Genomic DNA, 20,388 nt, shown 5'->3' with positions numbered 1-20,388 from the left:
TGTCTCAGCCTCCCAAGTAGCTAAGACCACAGGTGCACACCACCATGCCTGGCTAATTTTTAAAATTTTTTGTAGAGAAAGGGTCTCACTGTGTTGCCAAAGCTGGTCTCAAACGCCTAAGCTCAAACAATCTTCTGGCTTTAGCCTCCCAAAGTGCTGGGATTACAGGTGTGAGCCAGCACACCCAGCCACCATTTTATAAAGTTTTGTAAAGTATGTGAGGGAGATGTTGTGATGCCACCTTATGAGAGGAAAACCCAGTTTTCAGTAAATTCAGTGTGTTGCTCAAAGTCACATAGTTACTTAGTGACAGAAATCATAACACGATCCAAGCCTTGACCCCAGGTCTGCTGCCCTTTTGCAGCAGATGATGCGTCCAGCTAGTTGCTTCACCTGGCTAGTCGCCCCGGCCCTTTACTTTGGTTTTAGAATCCTTGTAGGTGAAGGGGTGGTTGCGGGATGAAGAATCTGCCCATTAGGGCTTTTTGCAGAGCTGTGTCAGCATTCACTAATTTAGAGCGAAGTATATAATCTGGGTGGCCTGGTTTCACTTCAAGTAGAACAGAGATGCTAAAAAAGAGGAAAAAGAAAGTGGATTGCTGGTACAGACAGAGCCCCCCAACCTCTGTGACAAGTGTGATTTGCATACTGCGAGTAGCCGGCCTGCACGCTCAAGTCTGTATGACTTCTGTCCTTATTTGGACTCTATTAAAAATATCCTCACTTAAAAAAAAGAAAATAAAATGAACTTATCCCATGAAAAATAGGTTCTGGGGAAAACGAACGCAGTCATCAAAATGTAGTTTGTTCGTAGTAGAACTTGCATCAAACCAATTATTGTGTCCCTACAGTAATTATAGTAGCATTTTTTTTGAAACCTGGATAATTTGGTCAAGGTAGGTGTGTTTTCTGTCAATGAAATCTTATGTAATTGCTCAAACTCCAAATACTTTTTTTTTTTTTTATTTTCTGAAGACAGAGTCTTGCTTTGTTGCCGAGGCTGGAGTGCAGTGGTTTGATCTTGGCTCACTGTAGCTTCCACTTCCTGGGCCCAAGCAGTCCTCCCACCTCAGCCTCCCAAGTAGCTGGGACTACAAGTGTGTACTACCATGCCTCACTGTTTTTTTGTTTATTTTTTATTTATTTATTTTTTGTAGACATGGGGTCTCGCTCGCTATGTTGCCTGGGCTGGTCTTGACCTCCTGGACTCAGGTGATCCACCTGCCTTGGCCTCCCAAAGTTCTGGGATTACAGGAGGTGTGAGCCACTGTGTCTGGCCTGTAAATATTTTTGACAATTCTTTGGTTTAATTAACTTTGAAGTCTCCCTGTCCACCTCCCTTTGCCCCCAAACTAAGGTAGGACCCTGGCATTGTTAAGGGTACTATGAGTAATTTTAAAAGAATGCTTTGTTGGCATTTTTTAGTCTTTTTTTTTTTTTTTTACTTAGTCTTTTAGGAAGAAAGGTAAAGATTTTAAAAGTTACTCTTCTGGAAAGCAGACTTCTGAGGTGTGTTATAGCTAAAGATGTGGTAGCAGAGACCAAGCCCAGAAAAAACAAACTGATGCTCCCTTTTCTGCTTTTCTTACCCTGATCATGCCCCTCTCCTCCCATCTCTTCCTTCTGTGGTCTGAAAGTAAGCTAAAGCTTGAATTCTGGAGTTTCATGTAAACAGCTGTGATCTTCTTTCCAGCATCCCCTGTCTTTGTTTTGGTGGAATGGGGAACAGCACATCCTATGTGGATTATTTTAATAACAAATCTGTTCTTTTTTTTTTTTTTTTTTTTGAGATGGAGTCTCACTCTGTTGCCCAGGCTGGAGTGCAGTTGTGTGATCTCGGTTCACTGAAACCTCTGCCTCCCTGGTTCAAGCGATTCTCCTGGCTCAGCCTCCCAAGTGGGTGGGATTACAGATGCCCACCACCATGCCCGGCTAATTTTTGTATTTTTAGTAGAGATGGGGTTTCACCATGTTGGCCAGGCTGGTCTTGAACTCAGGTGATCTGCCTGCCTCGGCCTCCCAAAGTGCTGGGATTACATATGTGAGCCACTGCACCCGGCCCACAAATCGGTTCTTGAACAAGTGGTCAGTTGTCTTTCTGTTTGAGGTTGAGGCCAGGGAGAAGGGAAGAAGTAATAGTAGGATGGGTGTGGGGCAGAGTCGGGGGCACAGAGAATGGTCAGGCAACAGGGATGAGGAGAAGCAGTGGCCGGGCAGCAGGGGACTCAGTCAGTGAGGACCTGGCTCATCCATTCTTAGAAAGAGTGGTGATCTCAGGGAGCTAGCATTGTCTTATAAGAACAAGTAAAGCCAGCCTACCCTCATTTTTGTTTATGACAGGGTTATGAGATCGGTAGATTAAAAGAAGATGTAGATGTGGTTTAGTATATTCATATTTTAGCAAATTATTTGACCAAGAGTTTCAGGAAACTAGAATCTTTGTTCTTAGAACGATACTGGCATGTAGAAGTAATTCAGTAAGTGCTCGTTGTTGCATGAATAAGTAAAATAATATGTAAATGATGAGGTGACTAGCCACTGGAGGTATCCAGCCAGAGACTGGGAGAGTCATTTGGTTGGATGGCATAGCGAGAATACCAATCTAGGAAGCGATTGGACGGTTTCTCCCAACCCCAGCAATCTGTGTTGCTACCTCATGAGGAAGCTGTTCTGAAAAGCTCTGTCTTAACCTTTGGCAATGCAGCCGTAACCTTGAGTTTGAGAAGCACTGCTCTGAAATCCTGTCTTCCATTAGCTTTGGAGCCAGCATCCTTCTTTACCATGAGAGAGAAGGCAGAGGGGCAGCACAGACGTGAGTTTCTGGGCAGTCGGTGTCAGTCTTTATGTGGGCTGCCTAATGACCACTCGTTGGATTTTTTGTGGTGTTTTTCTCTGGTCTATGCACAGCAGAGGGCAAGGCTGGGGGAGACAAGGTTTTTATAAGTCACTATCTCAAAAACAAGTGGAAGCGAGTTTCTGGCTCATCTGCCTTACTACCTGGCCCCGATCCAGAGCTATTTATGAGCATGGCTGGGCCGTGAAGCTGCATGCCCTGGCAATGCCCGGTGGATGGGCTGTCCCACACCCTAATTGTGCTGGAATGGAACCCACAAAGACATCTCACTTTCACGACTGCACTTTCCAGGATGGCTGGCCTGGATCTTCTGCTTGCAGGCCTGTGGGTGCTTCTCCTTCCCCTTGAAGCTCCCCTTAAAGCCCTCAAAACTGTGCTTCACTGAAGGAACCAGGGCGAAAAAGGGCTGCATAAGATGAGACTCTGGGCTACTGTTTTTATTTTTTTGTTTTTATTTTTTTGAGATGGAGTCTCCCTCTTGTCGCCCAGGCTGGAGTACAGTGGCACGATCTCAACTCACTGCAACCTCCGCCTCCCGGGCTCAAGCAATTCTCCTGCCTCAGCCTCCCAAGTAGTTGGGATTACAGGCACCCACCACCACACCCAGCTAATTTTTGCATGTTTACTAAAGACAGGGTTTCACCATGTTAGCCAGACTGGTCTCGAACTCCTGACCTCAGGTGATCCACCCCCTCCCCTCGGCCTCCCAAAATGTTGGGATTACAGGTGTGAGCCACTGCCCCCGGCCCCTGGGCTACTCTTAAAGGCCGTCACATTAGGCAGTGGTGTTGATTTTTAGCCTAGGGTACCCTTCTGAAGATGTGCAGTGGCTGATCTATCAGCTGCCTCTCCACTTCCAGATCCCTTAGGTGTTTCCTAGGGACAAAAAAGTGAGCCAATACCAAATAAAAATCATGGCAAAGAGATTTTCATGGTAGGAATCATTGCTCTTAGAGTTGCTAATTAGCAGGGCAAGATAAGCATGTGCAGCAGGGCTGTGGCTGAGCAGTCTGTGGGAGGGTGTGTCCTGGCCAACAGCAGAAGAATCTGCTGGAATTGTTGGGGGTGTGTGTATGAGTGGGGTCGTGAAGCGCGAAGTGTGCAGGCATGGTGGTGAGGCACACAAGTGTAACAACCTGCTCCAAGTGTCAGATTTAGAGGAGCCACATGGAGTTTCAGATAAGGCAGAGGGCTTTCCCTATGTGAATGCAGGTTGAGGTTGTCCACAGGGGAGGTACTTGGCTGGTCTGACTTGGAGGTTCTACCCAGTGGTTCTTCTTGTTGGTTCAGTGGAGGAGGAAGTGACTCTTGACCTCTTAATGTGCAGAGGCCGGTTATACAGGGAGCTCTGGAATAAGCAGACTTCTCAGGGACAGTTCTGGACTGGGTTTGGAGTAGGGCACAAGAAGGGGATAGGGCAGCAGATTTTAATGACCCCAATGTATTTTGTGGATGAAATCAACACAAGAGTATCAGAAGCAGTCTGAAGGAAAAACAGATGTACAGTCTGGTGAAGAAAGGAGGGGCAGACTGGTCCCATTGCCTTGATAAAGGGCTTGGATGCTGTGCAGTGCGTGTGGGAACTGGACTGTTTTTAAAACACTGCCCTCATTGGACGGCTCCCAGGGCCTCTGCCTGGGCAGCAGGAGTGGAAGACACTGCAAAGGAGGTGACTTGCCATACTTTAGGGCCAGCTGTTTTCTGGGGTCCGGGTTAGGGTGAGCTTTTTGCCTTCATTCTGGAATCATCATGGAGAGGGGTTTCTCAATGCAATTGGTGTAGTTCCCCGCTTAACAGAATCACCCCATTGTTCTCACCGCTTTTTGGGAATCAGGGCAGCCAGTGCAGGCTGGCAGTGTAGGACCTCAGTGTGTCTTGTTTACTGAAGGTACACGTGTTGTTTTGAAATGCAGGTGAAGCCATATAATGTCTACATCACAGTTGCTTACCCACCAGACACAGACACACCTGGCTTTGCCGAAGAAAACAGAACAAAGGTCAGTATCCTACATGTCCCAATTTGAACCTCTAATGTTTACTGCTTTTCTGATTTTCTTTCTACTCTTCAGCTCACACTCATTTTCACCAATCAACAGTGTTTGTTGGGTAGAGTGCCTAGCTGGTTTCTGATGACCTTGAGATTCTCCAGGCAAATATTCCTTCTTTCCTTCCTCTTTTCCCTCACTTTCTTTTCTTAAAGTTTAAATTTCTGCCAGATTTTTTCTCTATAGAGACAGGGCCTCACTCTGCCATCCAGGCTGGAGTGCAGTGGTACAATCATGGCTAACTGCATCCTCAAACTCTCAGGCTCAAGCAATCCTCCTGCCTCAGCCACCTGAGTAGCTGGGCCTACAGGCATGTGCCACCACACCTAGCTAATTTTTAATTTTTTTGTAGAGATGGAGTCTCACTATGTCGCCGAGGCTGGTGTCAAACTCCTGGCCTCAAGTGATCCTCCCTCCTCAGCCTCCTAGGTGCTGAGATTATAGGCATGAGCCATTGTACCCAGCCATTTCCAGCACATTTTTATCAAAGAAGTATGTCACACAGTTTTAGAGTCCAATATCAATCCTTTGCCTCATCTCTCCCATTCCCAATTCCTACTCCCTAGAGGTAGCCATTTATTTTAACTAACATGTTTATACTGCTTTTTTTTTTTTTTAAGATTTAGAAATTATTTATTGACTTTCTACCATGGAAGATAAAATTTAAGACCAGGCCAGGCACAGTGTGGCTCATGCCTGTAATCCCAGCACTTTGGGAGGCCTAGGCAAGAAGATCACTTGAGGCCAGGAGTTCAAGACCAGCCTGGGCAACATAACGAAACCCTGTCTCTACAAAAAATTTAAAAATTAGCCAGGCATGGTGGCACATGCTTGTAGTTCCAGCTACTCAGGAGGCTGAGGTGGGAGGATCATTTGAGCCAGGGAGGTTGAGGCTGCAGTGAGCCATGATTGTAGTACTGCATTTTGACCTGGGTGACAGAGCGAGAACCAATATCTAAAAAAAAAAAAAATTAAAATTAAAAATAAAAAAATAAAAATTTAAGGCCAGCCATGGTGGCTCACACCTGTAATCCCAGTACTTTGGGAGGCCATGGCAGGAGGATTGATTGAGCCCAGGAGTTCGAGACCAGCCTGGGCAACATAGCAAGACCCTTTCCCTACAAAAAAATAAGCAAAATTAGAATTGTTCCAGCTACTCAGGAGGCTAAGGTGGAAGGATAGTGTATTAGTCTGTTCTTGCATTACTATAATAAATACCTGAGATTGGGTAATTTACACGTAAAAGAGGTTTAATTTGCTCACAGTTCCACAGGCTGTACGGTCTGCTGCTTCTGGGGAGGCCTCAGGAAACTTACAGTCTTAGGTAAAGGGAAAGCAGGTACGTCTTAAGTGGTCGGAGCAGGAGGAAGAGAGAGAGGGGAGGTGCCACACACTTTTAAACAACCAGAGCTCGTGAGAACTCACTCAGTATCACGAGAATAGCAAGAGGGAACTCCACCCCCATGATCCAGTGACCTCCCACCAGGTCCCTCCTCCAACATTGGGGATTGCAGTTGGACCTGAGATTTGCATGGGGACACAGATCCGAACCATATCAGATAGTTTGAGCCTAGGACGTTGAGGCTGCAGTGAGCCAAGATTGCACCACTGCACTCCAGCCTGGGCAACAGAGTAAGACCTTGTTTCAAAACAAAAACATTAAGACTCATATCTGTTCCCCATTCCCTGTGTACTCCTCTCATCTCTTTAGTTAAATCAGGTTTAGTGCTCATATTAATATTATGCACACATGGACCATTCTATAGTGACATTTCCTTTCTTGCCTTTTCATTTGCTTAGCTTTGTAATTATCTATAACTAATTCAGTCCCAAATTCAAACAGAACTGAGATTCTCCTTTTGATCCATGTGAGCACATTGGATATTCTATTAGTTTCATTCTTTTTTCCTCAGACATTTCTCCTGGGGTCGTCCCCGTTCCTGGTCTGTTCTAGTTCTGCCACCCAGCGGTGGTCTCAGGACTTGTCTTCACCTCACACTGCACGTTCCCTTCTCCCCTCCCTTTGACGGAGCCCATGACTCTCACTTTTTTGGTTTATCTACTCATTTTGGCGGAGCTATAATATTTTCCACCAATTTTCTGAGAGAGGGCACATCAGAGGTAATATTGTTTTAGAAACGACATGTCTGAAAATGCCTTTATTTTTATTTTAATCTTTTTTGTTTTGAGATGGAGTCTTGCTCTGTCACCCAGGCTGGAGTGCAATGGTGCAATGTTGGCTCACTGCAACCTCTGCCTCCTGGGTTCAAGAGATTCTCGTGCCTCAGCCTCCTGAGTAGCTGGGATTACAGGTGCGTGCCACCAAGCCCGGCTGATTTTTTGTATTTTTTTTAGTAGAGACGGGGTTTCATCATGTTGGCCGGGCTGGTCTCCAACTCCTGGCCCACTCTGGCCTCCCAAAGTGCTGGGATTACAGGCATGAGCCACCGTGCCTGGCCATTTTTCTTTATTCTTATGTATTGTTTTGTTAAGTACAGATTTCTAGTTTGGAAATAATGTTTCCTCAGATTTCTGTGAGCATTTATTGATTTCCAGCTTCCAGAATTTCTGTGGAATCCAATGCTATTTTGATTCCCAACCTTTTGTATAGAACCTGTTTTTCCATTTATTTTTGGAAACCTTGTGTCCCTTTTTATCCTTATTTAATGGATTTTGGCATGGAATCTTCTCATTTCATATGCTAGACACTCAAATGAGCCCTTTTATTTTATCAACTTTTGTTCTGGGACATTTTATTATATTACTCCTTTTATCACTTCTTTCTTCCCAAAGTATTTCAAGTGTTCATTCTCTCTGGAGCATTTATTATTCAGATTTTTGAACTTTCTGGACTGATCCTCTAATTTCCTTCTATTTTCTCTCTCTCTTTTTTTTTTTTTAATCTCTTGGGCCTTTTGTTCTCCCTTCTAGTTTTTTATTCGCTTTATCCTTAAACCTTTTTGTTGAAATCTTTATTTCTACTGGGTTACATAAAAATTACTTTAGATCTCTTTTCTCTGAATATTTAAAACAGTTTTTAAAAATAGCTTCTTGCCTTATTTCATGGATTTCATATTTTCTCTTATGTCCAAGGATATTCACTCTGGATGTTTAGCCTTGTTTTTTCGTTGCTGTTGTTTTGTTTGAAAATTTCTTGTACATCTTGTATTATTTATTTCCTCCTACTTTCTTTTTCTCTGTTGTTGTTTTTTCCGGCTTCCTGAAATGTCTGTTGATCCTTGATTGTCCATATTTAAGAGTGACGCACTAAAATGCCAATTGTAAATCTCTAGCTTCTCAGCTGTTTACTATAGGATGATCAGGAGGGGATGCAGCCACTTCATTAGAAGATTCTCATATGCCAGCATCTGCTCACTTTTCTCATGGTTTGATCAGTTTCCCTACTGAGGAATCATGTCTTCTTCTGCCTCTGGGAGAGTAAGACTTGCTGTCTGTGTTGTGGGAGCCAAGCAGGGCAGGAGGGCTGGGGAGCTCACCACCTACGTGCCAACTTTTGCTTAATTTTTCTGTTTCTACAAAGTGCCTTATAACTACTCTTAGTGGTGAGAATTAAGAATCTGGTTAGTAAATTGCTAATCTTTTGCCATCGTAGAGGAGATGACTTGGGGTCTGATGATTTGAGTCTCCATTGCACTTATCACAGCTTATAACAGAAGCTTCTCATAGCACTTAAAACAGACATATCTTTTATATAAAATGACTGCCAGTCGTCCTGAGCTGAATATAAGCTTTACACTTTTTCAATGGAATATTCCCTTTGCCTTGACACATAGTAGTTGCTTTTTTGAGCAAATGAATAGGTGAAGCGGGAAGAAAGGAATTAATCAGAACTTACCACCTTGAACTGTGGCCAATTTTAGTTTTATATTTTTTTTTCTCTTTTATACCAATACTTTGTAAATGTGAATCTCTGCAGCATAAAAATTGGCACTTAAACTCCCTAGACTGTATATTTGTAGAAAGATGTTTGTGATTTAGGTTTTTTCCCCCTATTCTTTTCTCTTTGGCTCTGCCTTTTTAAAAATTACTGCTATTTCAAAGAAGTAAATTTAAGCCAAATGTCCTGTCTTAGAATAAGCAGAGATCTGCTAAGCAGCTTTGCAACATTTGGTATGCAGTCTTTTAGTTTGAAGCCAAAGCTGACAAAGGGTGGTGATTTCCCTGTTAAGGTTTGATTCTGATGTTGATTAAGTTGGGGTTTTTTCTGTAAAATTTTGGGCAGACTTGTTGGGTGTAAATACAATTCTACATTGATGTGTGGGCCCTTTAGGGGGCGCCATAGTACTTTAGAATCTTATGTGTATTTAGTGTGGTTATGCCAGCCTGGGGGTCTGGAAGAATGAATCGTGGCTCCTTCAAAACAGCCTTTCTCTTAAGAAAGGTTCATAAGAAATACTTGATCTTTATGAAATACTTTACTTTCCTATTTTAAGAAAATATAATCTGGTTTTTATTTTCTTTAATTCCTTCAAGCTTACATGGTAAAGTTTACAGTCTCATGCAGTTTAAGGCTTTCGTTTGACACTTCTAATTGAAATTATTTGACACTTCTAATTGAAACTAACTGAAATAACTTTTGAGCACACATATGCAAGGCATCGCAAAGAAAAGCCAAAGATAAATAATTTCTTACAAAAAAGGCCCTGCCCACAAGAAACTTAGGAGGTAAAATGCAAATGCACAAGTAGCTATAATGTGTATTAAAGCAGAAATGTTCACAGAAGAAAGAGGGAGGTTACTGCCAGTTAGGTACTTAGGGAAGGCTTTTTGAGTTAGGTAAGAGTTGAGATGGACCTTTTGAGGAAGAAAAGGCTAAGATTTGGGGTCTGCAGCTCCCTGGTAACTAGCATGCAGCCCATCTAGGGACCACTCAGGGTTGTCTCCTAAGTGGCTCCTTCTCTTTCAGTGTCCTGTGCTTTTGCCTCCTCGGCAAGTCCTTTAAGAAGCATCTGCAGTTGTTTAATGGGGGCTGGATTGCGACTGTCCCTGCCTTGGGCGCCAGGTTCATCCCCAGGGATCAGCCCTCTGCTGACCTGGGAATATGGTCAGAATGGAGTTGCTGGTCTTGGGAGCAGGCTTGCTCTGGACACAGGTCTAGCCTCTACAGAAAAGCACCATCATTCAGGTGTCCGGCCAGCACTGAGGAGTCAAAGAGGGGGTCTTTCTGAACTTGTATCCAGTGATGTGTTCTCACTCTAGCTTTGACGGTCCTCAGTGGAGCCAAGACTCCGTATGTTCTAAGAGAATGGCAAAGGCCTCCTTGTCTTGTGTTAGCTACTGGGTAGAATTTTACGTAGTAACTAGGTAGACACTGATTTAGAATCCAGATGGACCTTATTCTAGAAATAGGAATCTGCCCAAAGGTAGAAAATTGGAATTATTTGTAAATCAGGAGGCTGTAAGAATAATTTATTTTTAATGTAATGGGCAATCATGATATTGTTATGTACATGTTTTTCCACTTTTAGCCTTTGGAGACTCGACTTATTTCAGAGACCACATCTGTGTGCAAACCAGAACAGGTGGCCAAACAAATTGTTAAAGATGCCATAGTAAGTAAAATCCTTGTTTTCTGTACTATTTGTGTTTGTAGTACTATATTTCTGAAAAGATATTTGTCCAAGGACTTACTTCAGAACATCAATTATTAGAATTTTTTAGTCTGTCAGATTTGTCATATCTAATATTGGACTCAACTTTTCTTCTTTTAGACGCTTTATTTGACTCCATATTAGTGAGTAGGCTCCTGAAAACTGATTGTATACCTTAACCTTAGGAACAGGTTTACTAGAAGGATGTCTGGAAACACCAGTTCTTTAAAAAGAAAATGAGACTTTCCTATGAGCGTAAACAATATATACTATGTCCCATATACACCTGGCTGCTTTCTCTCCCATTCCTGCTTCCCAGTATCATTTTCCCAAAAGTTAGCTAACGAGAAAGTGCCACTGGCCCTGTGGGCCTGTCCTCCTGTCTTCTCTGTTGATATGTTTTTTAATTCAGAATCAAAAATGGTATTTTAAGAAATGATGTGCTGTTTTGTAGAAGAACAACATATGTGCCTCATGCTTTTTGACAACATTTGTGTTAATGCAGAAAAATACACATTTATGAGGGATGTCTGTAAACCACAGACCCACACTGAATTTGGAAAATCTATAGGACCATTGGAATGAGAGGTGTCAGCACATGGTGGACAGCCTTGAAGTGGCCTAAATGCTGTCACATTAGACTGAACTGAGCAGAATGAGAATAGTGAATTCTGTTGAAATATATACACGTGTGAAGAACTTTGTCCTGAGTGCATTAAAAGGCTCAGGAAGATGGCACAAGTGAGACTTTATTTTTCCTGCTTATCTCAGGTCAAAGCAAATGCATTTGGTGTTTTTTGTTGTTGTTGTTGTTTTGTTTGTTTGTTTGTTTTGAGACGGAGTTTTGCTCTTGTTGCCCAGGCTGGAGTGCAGTGGCACGATCTCGGCTCACTGCAACCTCTGCCTCCTGGGTTTAAGTGATTCTCCTGCCTCGGCCTTCTGAGTAGCTGGGATTACAGGTGCTCACAACCACACCTGGCTAATTTTTTGTATTTGTAGTAGAAATGGGGCTTCACCATGTTGGCCAGGCTGGTCTCGAACTCCTGATTTCGGGTAATCTGCACGCCTCAGCCTCTTGGCCAAAGTGCTGGGATTACAGGCGTGAGCTCCGTGCCCAGCCCATTTGGTGTTTCTAATGATGCTAAATAGCTCTTAGTATTTTGGCAGTATTCATTTAGTTTAGTGGTTTTCAAACTTTTCTTCTCTTGACCACTTTACATTCTTACAAATTGTCAACAACCCCAGAGAACTTTTGTTTATTTACATGGCTATATTTATTGATATTTGCCATATTTGAAATGGAAGCTGTTTGTAATATTTATTGATTCATTAAAAATAACAAAAATGGCTGGGCACAGTGACTCGTGCCTGTAATCCCAACACTTTGGGAGGCCAAGGCGGGCGGATCACCTGAAGTCAGGAGTTCAAGACCAGCCTGACCAATATGATGAAACCCCGTCTCTACTAAAAATACAAAAATTAGTCGGGTGTGGTGACATGCGCCTGTAATCCCAGCTACTTGGGAGGCTGAGACAGGAGAATCGCTTGAACCCAGGAGGTGGAGACTGCAGTGAGCTGAGATTGAGCCATTGTGCTCCAGCCTGGGCAACAAGAGCAAAACTCCGTCTCAAAAAAAAAAAAAAAAAAAAAAAAAGAAAATATATATATATATCAAGAGCAAAACTCCATATATATATATATATATATATATATATAAAGTCACATATATATATATAAAGTCACATATATATAAAGTGACTTTTTTGAAACAAAATTTACTACTTTTCAAAACAAAAGTTCAGTGAGGACAGTGGCATTGGTTCACATTTTCACCAGTTGCTTTAAGGTCTGCATTAACAGCTGGATTCAAATAGCTGCTTCTGCATTCCATCTGTTGTAATAATGTTGTTTTGATGGAAGGATATACAGAAAATCTGGCCTGAGACAGATATGGAGTTGGGAAAGGGAAGACTATTTTACTAGGCTTTTCAGATAATTATGGACATTCTTTTTTGATATCAAACCCAAACTCAACAAATGGTAGTTTCTTAAAGGTTAGTTGCAGTATAGAATTGGAAACTACATCAATGAATGTTTTGTTCTCTGTTACATTAAATTCCATTGGTCCGTCTTGTACTTTGAATGGATCTTTTAACCATTCATTATTTCGTAACATTATGCATTAGTCATTTGGAAAATATGGGTTGACTGAGTGATCAGAAAAATCGCTTTCATCAATATTACTGCTGATCTTATCATAAAAGTATGCAGCTGACAGTCTCGTGATGGTGGATGCTAGTTTTTCCAAATCTTAATTTTTTCTTGAAGGCTCAGATTTCACATTGATGACACGTGGCCAATTGTTTTTCCTGAAGTGACACGCTTGCTTGCTTCGCTTTCTGCACATCTGCCACATACCTAAGTCTGAATTACTATAGATTTCCTGTCAATGGTCTTTCACATAAAAATTATGCTCTCCAGCCAGGCACGGTGGCTCACGCCTGTAATCCCAGCACTTTTGGAGGCCGAGGCGGCTGGATCGCTTGAGCTCAGGGGTTTGAGACCAGCCTGGCCAACATGGTGAAACCCCATCTCTACTAAAAATACAAAAATTACCCGGGTGTGGTGGTGCATGCCTGTAATCCCAGCTACTTGGGAGTCTGAGGCAGGAGAATCGCTTGAACCTGGGAGGCAGAGGTTGCAGTGAGCAGAGATCACACCACTGCATTCCAGCCTGGGCCACAGAGTGAGATTCTGTCAAAAATAAATAAATAAACAATACAAATGATGCTCCATGAAAGAAGTGGCAGTTTAGCCCTCGACTTCAGCAGCTGCACAAGGACTTTTGTTCCAGGCAGTTGTCCCGCCCTGGAATGCAGTGCCGCGGAAGCGCGTTGGGCGCATTCTCATTTGTCACACAGAGTATTAAGAAGACATGTCCTCGAGGGTTGCCATTGAACAAAATGATGAATTTTCCTGCTTTATCAAGAGGATTTTAAAGCAAAACTGACACTTTTTGATTTTTAAAAGAATTTTAGAACTTGTATTTTCTTTGTGTATTATTTATTACTGCGAGTGCGTGTGGTAGTAGAGGTGACAATGACTCCTAGTACAGTTTGGCAAGAACCCCGTGGTTCTTGCCCATGTCTCTGCAGTTTTGCAGAGGCAAAACTGTATTTTCCATACAACACACTGTGGAAAAGACAATGAATGTCTTAGTGTTATTAGGACAATCATTTGTCCTTGGGGGCCCGCAGGGGTCCGTGGACTCACTTGTTGAGAACTGCCATCTGCCAAGGCCGTGCGTCCATTTCTGAGTGCTGATCAATGCTTTGTGACCATTTTATCTCACTTAAAGTGAACGAGCACACTCCACTGTTTCTGATGTGTCCGACTGATTTCTGTCCACATTACTAGGATTCCCTCTTTCTCTTCTTTTTCTTCTCTTTTAGCAAGGAAATTTCAACAGTTCCCTTGGCTCAGATGGGTACATGCTCTCGGCCCTGACCTGTGGGATGGCTCCAGTAACTTCTATTACTGAGGGGCTCCAGCAGGTAAGCTCTGCCTAGGCTAGCAATCAGACAGGCCGATGGACAAGAGAAAAACTGCCTTTCATCAAACCTTGATGAGAAGAGGTTAAGGGAAAACTAAGTAACTTTATTTGAGAATGTATTTTTATGGAGCTATCAACTTTTCCTCTTCCTCCACCAGGAATGAGTAAATAGGTTAAAGATATAACTTCAGGAATTTAGAATCGCAAGAAGTCTTCAGTGCCGGGCCTTGCAGATAGAGAAATAAAACACCGTCTCTGCTGTTGAGGTGTTAACCTGGATTTTCACCTAAGAACCACTGCTCCAATGTGTTTTGAAAATGGAATACTCCTCTAGAGTAAGGGGTGGCCTTGCTTAAAAAGTACTGGGATATTAGACTAGAAAACCTTTTCTAGGTGAATCAGGTCACACACAGCTAAATTTAGTGAGACACGAATCATGGATTAAACAGTTGCTTTGCTTATAGAATGTATTATTTTGTCCAAGATACACAGTGTTTCATTGGTGTACTAGGCACTGTACTTGCTCATGGGGAATCAGATGGAACGCGACCTCTCCAGCTTCAGGGGCTTACAGTCAAGTGGAATGCACTGACCAAAAAGGTGATAGTAGTCCGGGCGCGGTGGCTCATGCCTGTAATCCCAGCACTTTGAGAGGCTGAGGTGGGTAGATCACTTGAGATCAGGAGTTCGAGACCAGCCTGGCCAAGATGGTGAAACTGTTTCTACTAAAAACACAAAAATTAGCTGGGCATGGTGGCGGACGCCTGTAATCCCAGCTACTTGGGAGGTTGAGGTAGGAGAATTACTTGAACCCGGGAGGTGGAGGTTGCAGTGAGCCGAGATCAAGCCACTGCACTCCAGCCTGGGCTACAAGGGCAAAACTCTGTCTCAAAAAAAAAAAAAGATAGTAGTGCAGTGTAATGAAGTAGGGGTTATAATAGAGGGAATGCTCTGGAAAGACAAAGCCATGGGATAGTTGTTAAGAAGTACTAAATTCTGTGCAGTCAACCACATTCAGACTTATATAAATGACTTAGTTGTTGGTTTTCTTCAGGGTCTTTCCCAAGCCCTCTTTTCTTTTCGCTCTGTAATGTACCTACTGTCTTGCCATTCTCTTAGAGGTTGACACTGCGTTAGATGTAAGCTCTTTGAGGACCAGGCCCACACCTCTTGTTTGCCGTTGTACCCCTAACAGCCAGCGCCTGGCACTTAGTAGGAACTCCAGAATCCCTGAGCTGAACAAATGCATGAATTCTTTTATGTTTTAATTTTTGGGCTGGCATGGTGGCTCACACCTGGCGTGTTGTCCTGGACTCCCCTGCTTCTGTCCCTCACGTCAGAGATCATTGTCATCCTTGTCACTCTGTTCTTCAAATTCTTCCATTCTCTGCAATTCTGGCAGTGCTTCTGGAGCCCAGGCCTGGGTTGCCGCAGCAGGCCCCCTGCTTGAGTTACACACTTTTTGAGCCAGAGGTTGTAAACGATTCCCATGGGCCTGTAAAGCAGTTTTGTTTGGTCCATCTGGTGTGAGTGTGTGTGTTTAAGATTTTGAAATAGTTTTAAAATTAGGTTTTATATAAAAGGTCCAGATTTCAGACTTTTCTTGGAAAATCAGAAGGTTTAGCTGCACAGAGTCTGCATTCTTACCTGGCAGTCATCAGCAAGCACAGGTGGCAGCTGCTCCTGAGGGAGGAGCACAGTCCCTGCAACCACTATGGTCTGCAACCCCCTGCTCAGGCCCCCTGGATGCGTTTGAGTGTACCCTCACATTTTCCACACCAGTTGTTTCTAAACTGCAACTATACATTGCATGTAAACATTCAATGATTCCTTGATACCATCAGGATAAAGCTTTAAAAATTCCATTGCACCTGAGTATGGTGGCTCATGCCTATAATCTCAGCACTTTGGGAGGCCGAGTCGGGAGGATCGCTTGAGCTCAGGAGTTTGAGATCAGCCTGGGCAACATAGTGAGACCCTGTCTCTACAAAAAAATGTAAAAGAAAAGAAAGCCAGGCGTGGTGGTGTGTACCTGTATTCCTAGCAACTGGGAGACTTCTGCTTGAGTCCAGAAGTCTGAAGCTACAGTGAGCTGTGATCATACTCCTGCACTCCAGCCTGGGTGACAGAGCAAGACCCTGTCTCTAAAAAGAATTTAAAAATTAAAAAAATTTCCATCGCATGCCATAAACCACCTGATCTCCTACCCAACGTACCTTTCCAGGCTCTTTTTTTCTTTCTTTCTTTACCCATCTTCTTCTTTTTGGAATCTTCTCTGTGTCCTGCCAACTTCTAATCCTTCAGGACTCACCTTAAATATTGTTTTTTCTGGAAGATCCAAGGACTAGCTTCAGTGCTCTGAGGGTGTAGGGAAAAAAAAAAAGGGATTTTTCTATTCTCTTTTTTTTTTTTTTTTTTTTTTTTGAGACGGAGTCTTGCTCTATCACCCAGGCTGAAGTGCAGTGGCGCGATCTCAGCTCACTGCACGCTCTGCCTCCTGGGTTCACACCATTCTCCTGCCTCAGCCTCCCCAGCAGCTTGGACTACAGGCGCACACTGCCACACGCGGCTAATTTTTTTGTATTTTTAGTAGAGATGGGGTTTCACCGTGTTAGCCAGGATGGTCTCAATCTCCTGACCTCGTGATCCACCTGCCTTGGCCTCCCAAAGTGCTGGGATTACAGGCGTGAGCCACCGCGCCCGGCCTGATTTTTCCATTCTCTTATGCATGGGGACTCATGCCTATGGTCCCAGCTGCTTGGGAGGATGAGGCAGGAGAATCCTTTGAGTTTGGGAGGTCAAAGCTATAGTGAGCCGCGTTCATGCCACTGCACTCCATCCTGAGCAACAGGATATCAGTAATCACGGGTCTCAACCCTGAGGCAGTAGTTTCAATTTTACTTGTCTTTCCAGCCTGAGAATAAGCTCATTGAGGGCAGGGACTGTGTCTCTCACCACAGTGTTCACAGCACCTAGTATAGGGTCTCGCTTTCATGCTCAGAACATAAATTGCAAACCAAAAAAGCCTTGATTGTAGTTTGGCTATTTGAGATGCTGCAGTGGGTCTTTTTAAAGCTATTATAACCCTAAGACTGCAAGCAATATATATTTTGTTCTGCTTATGGTTTGAATTTATTAATTGGACAAATATTTTGTTATGTATCTAGGCTGTCCAGCGGTGCAGAGCACACACATTCTGTTCTCACAGCTTACTGACATTTACAGAGTTTTCATTATATTCATCCTTAGAGCAGACTAGAATATTTGTCTTAGAAATTGTTTGTTAGAGACCTAGGTACCTTGAAATAGTCTTGTACCGTTGGATGCACTAAAAGCTCTCTCTTTATCTTGCAGGTGGTCACCATGGGCCTTTTCCGCACTATTGCTTTGTTTTACCTTGGAAGTTTTGACAGCATAGTTCGTCGCTGCATGATGCAGAGAGAAAAATCTGAAAATGCAGACAAAACTGCCTAATCTTCTTACCCCTTGGAAGAAGACTGTTTCCAAATAATTTGAACAGCTTGCTGCTAAATGGGACCCAATTTTTGGCCTATAGACACTTATATATTGTTTTCAAATATGTCAGATTGGACCAGTGCTCTTCAGAAATGTGGCTGCAAGCAAGGGGCTAGAAGTTCACCTCCTGACAATATTATTAATACTATGCAAATATGGAATAGGAGACCATTTGATGTTCTAGGCTTTGTGGTAGAGAGGTGAAGGTATGAGAATTAATAGCATGTGAACAAGGTAAAGAACATGATTCCAGAATGATCATTAAATTTTTTTCTATTTATTCTTTTTTTGCCCCCCTAGTGATTAAGTCCAGAAATGTACTTTCTGGCACATAAAGAAATCTTGAGGACTTTGTTTAAACCTTCCATGAAAAAACAATTTTCGGTTTCTAGGGTTCTCTCTGTCTCTCTGTCTCTCTCTCTCTCTCTTTCTTTCTTTCTTTGTGTATTTTATTCAAGATGAGTTGGACCCATTGCCAGTGAGTCTGAATGTCACTGACAGCCCTGTGTTGTGCTCAGGACTCACTCTGCTGCTGGTGGAAACTCATGGCTTCTCTCTCTCTTTGATCCCATAAAGCTACGAGGGGGACGGGAGAGGGCAGTGCAATGGGAGGTAAAGAGATATTTTCCAGTAGCAAAAGCAATGCTTTCTTGTCTTTAGACTCAAATGCTTAGGGAACGTTTCATTTCTCATTCATGGGGAAAGGCAGCCTCCTTAAATGTTTTCTGAAGAGCAGTAAAATCTAGAAGCTTAAGAATTTACAGTTCCTTCAATAACCATGATGACCTGAAGTTCACCTATCCCATTTTAGCATCTACTTGTTTTTCCCATCTCTTCCTTTCCAATTTTGCTTATACTGCTGTAATATTTTTGTAAAAAAAAAAAAAAGGAAAAAAAAGACCAGCTAAAATTTTCGACTTGACTTTTTAACTTAACTCATGAATTAATTAAAGCAAATGAAAAAATTAAAAAGTGTGACTTTTTCTCGGAGCATATATGTAGCTTTTAGGAAAGGCTGATGATGGTATAAAGTTCGCTCATTAAGAAAAAAGACAAGGCTGATTTTGAAGAGAGTTGCTTTAGAAATAAAATGATCACCTGTTCTTTATGTGACTCTCCCACTGAACCTGCAGACATTATTTTTATACCACATGCTAAGGAAGCCCACTCATCTAACTCTGTAGCCCTGGAAACCCTCTTGGCCCCTGAATGTTGTTTCCAGGTTATAGGATCTGTGTTCATTAGTGGATTTTTGACAGCAAGTGCCTCTGATGAGTTTTAGCCAACATTCCCCGTTGCATCCTGCTCATTGTTCACACTCCTCTGACTTGAGAGCTGCCTTCACCTTGATCTTGTAACCTGTCTTCCTTGCATATACGGTAGCACATTCCAGATCACTTCGGTGAGAAAAGACCTCTGTTTTTGAAGAGGAAACTTTCTTAAATTGTAAAATAAAACTTAAAAAACATAAAAACTCTATACAAAAATTGAAGACCTAAAAATTATAGCATACCTTTTTTTTGCTCTTGAGTTTTTGAAGCTCTTGACTTTAAATGACTTAACTTTTTAAAAAATAAGATGTTTTATGGCTTTAACCCATGTTTTTATTAAGATCTGAGAATAGCATATTTTAAACACTGATAGATACAGAAGAAATTATTATTTAATATATAAATTGCTTGGAATGATTTCATTGCAGCTTGTAAGGATGGGTTGATGCCAGAATGGTTTCATAAATCTTTCAGTCTTACAGAGCCAAAGTTTGCAGATTATATTGAGTTGCGTTGTGCAGCTGCTAAAATGGAATCATAGCTTTTTATAATTTGCAGAAAACAATTGCATTAATGTCTGGATGTTTCTCAGTTTTATTCTTTTCTCATAAATGTTCCTCGAATGTTGGCACCTTCTACTGCTGATCTATATTAGAATCTAGTCCAAGAAAGTGTCTGATTTAATAACATTAAATAGTTATTTCAATATATTTTTTCAAATTATCCTCATAGAACCTGTTGCCTCCAGTGAGATGGTAATCTACTACCCGAATAAATTTAAGAGCACCTGTTGAGAGCCCCTGTTTTGCGGTAGAAGACAATTGTCCCTATCCCAATTTCCACTGAAATATGACAGCAGATTTGTAGAGGCCATCATGTCAGAGAAGAAATTTCCTTGTCAGAGATGTTAAAGGGCTACAGTCCCTTAGCAAAGAAACTTTGAAATCTAAGTTGGTTTGTGTTTTTCTAAATTTGATACCGTAATTCATTTGGCAGCAAAATCTGACTTGAACTGATGTGAGAGTATTTTACTTTATATTTATGCTACTTCATTGTGACTTAATTTTCCCTGAAGAAATATCCATGGATTTGATTATAGGTTTTCCCTTAGATGCTGTGGAGGTGTTTTGTAATATTCAAAATATGCCCATATTGCCTTTTTAAAACCGCAAAGATTATGAATTCTGAAACACATCCAGCCCAACGGGTTTTGGATAAGGGGTTGTAGGCATTTAAGCAGCCTCACATAATGGGCTGACTTCATCCAAAACATGAAAATATTACAAGGCAAATTCTATTTTTTATATTTTTTGGTTCAATGCTTGAACAACTTGTTTTTCTGCTGGGGGAAGAAAAAAAGAACCAACTCTGAGTGTGATTGTTACGGAAACTAATGACTTTGTTTTTAAAGGATCACATTGATTCAACACCTTCTGTTGGACCCAGAAGTGCATAAATATTACCTATGGCAGTAAACGTTTAATTATCATTCAGTTTAAATGTTGGCCTTCTGTATGTAGCCAAGAACAGCTCATTT

General features: G+C 42.2%; 1 protein-coding gene across 2 annotated transcripts in view; it reads left to right on the top strand.

Annotated features, from left to right (window-relative positions):
* The window catches only part of KDSR (3-ketodihydrosphingosine reductase), a 37,875-nt gene extending 19,323 nt beyond the window's left edge, over positions 1-18,552 (top strand). The window contains exons 7-10 of one of the 2 annotated variants that reach the window (XM_034943913.3): positions 4,768-4,851; positions 10,389-10,472; positions 13,964-14,065; positions 17,419-18,552. In XM_034943913.3, coding sequence (XP_034799804.1) covers positions 4,768-4,851; positions 10,389-10,472; positions 13,964-14,065; positions 17,419-17,538 — 390 coding nt within the window. In that variant the 3' untranslated portion in view covers positions 17,539-18,552. The remainder of the gene's footprint in view (positions 1-4,767; positions 4,852-10,388; positions 10,473-13,963; positions 14,066-17,418) is intronic. The other variant, XM_034943914.3, reaches the window with a different exon arrangement.
* Positions 18,553-20,388: the final 1,836 nt, after the last annotated feature.

The sequence above is a fragment of the Pan paniscus genome, chromosome 17 (genome assembly GCF_029289425.2).
Source record: "Pan paniscus chromosome 17, NHGRI_mPanPan1-v2.0_pri, whole genome shotgun sequence".
In the NCBI taxonomy this organism is placed as follows: Eukaryota; Metazoa; Chordata; class Mammalia; order Primates; family Hominidae; genus Pan; species Pan paniscus.
Note: the sequence above shows the minus strand (reverse complement) of the source record. Positions and strands in the feature narration are given on the sequence as shown.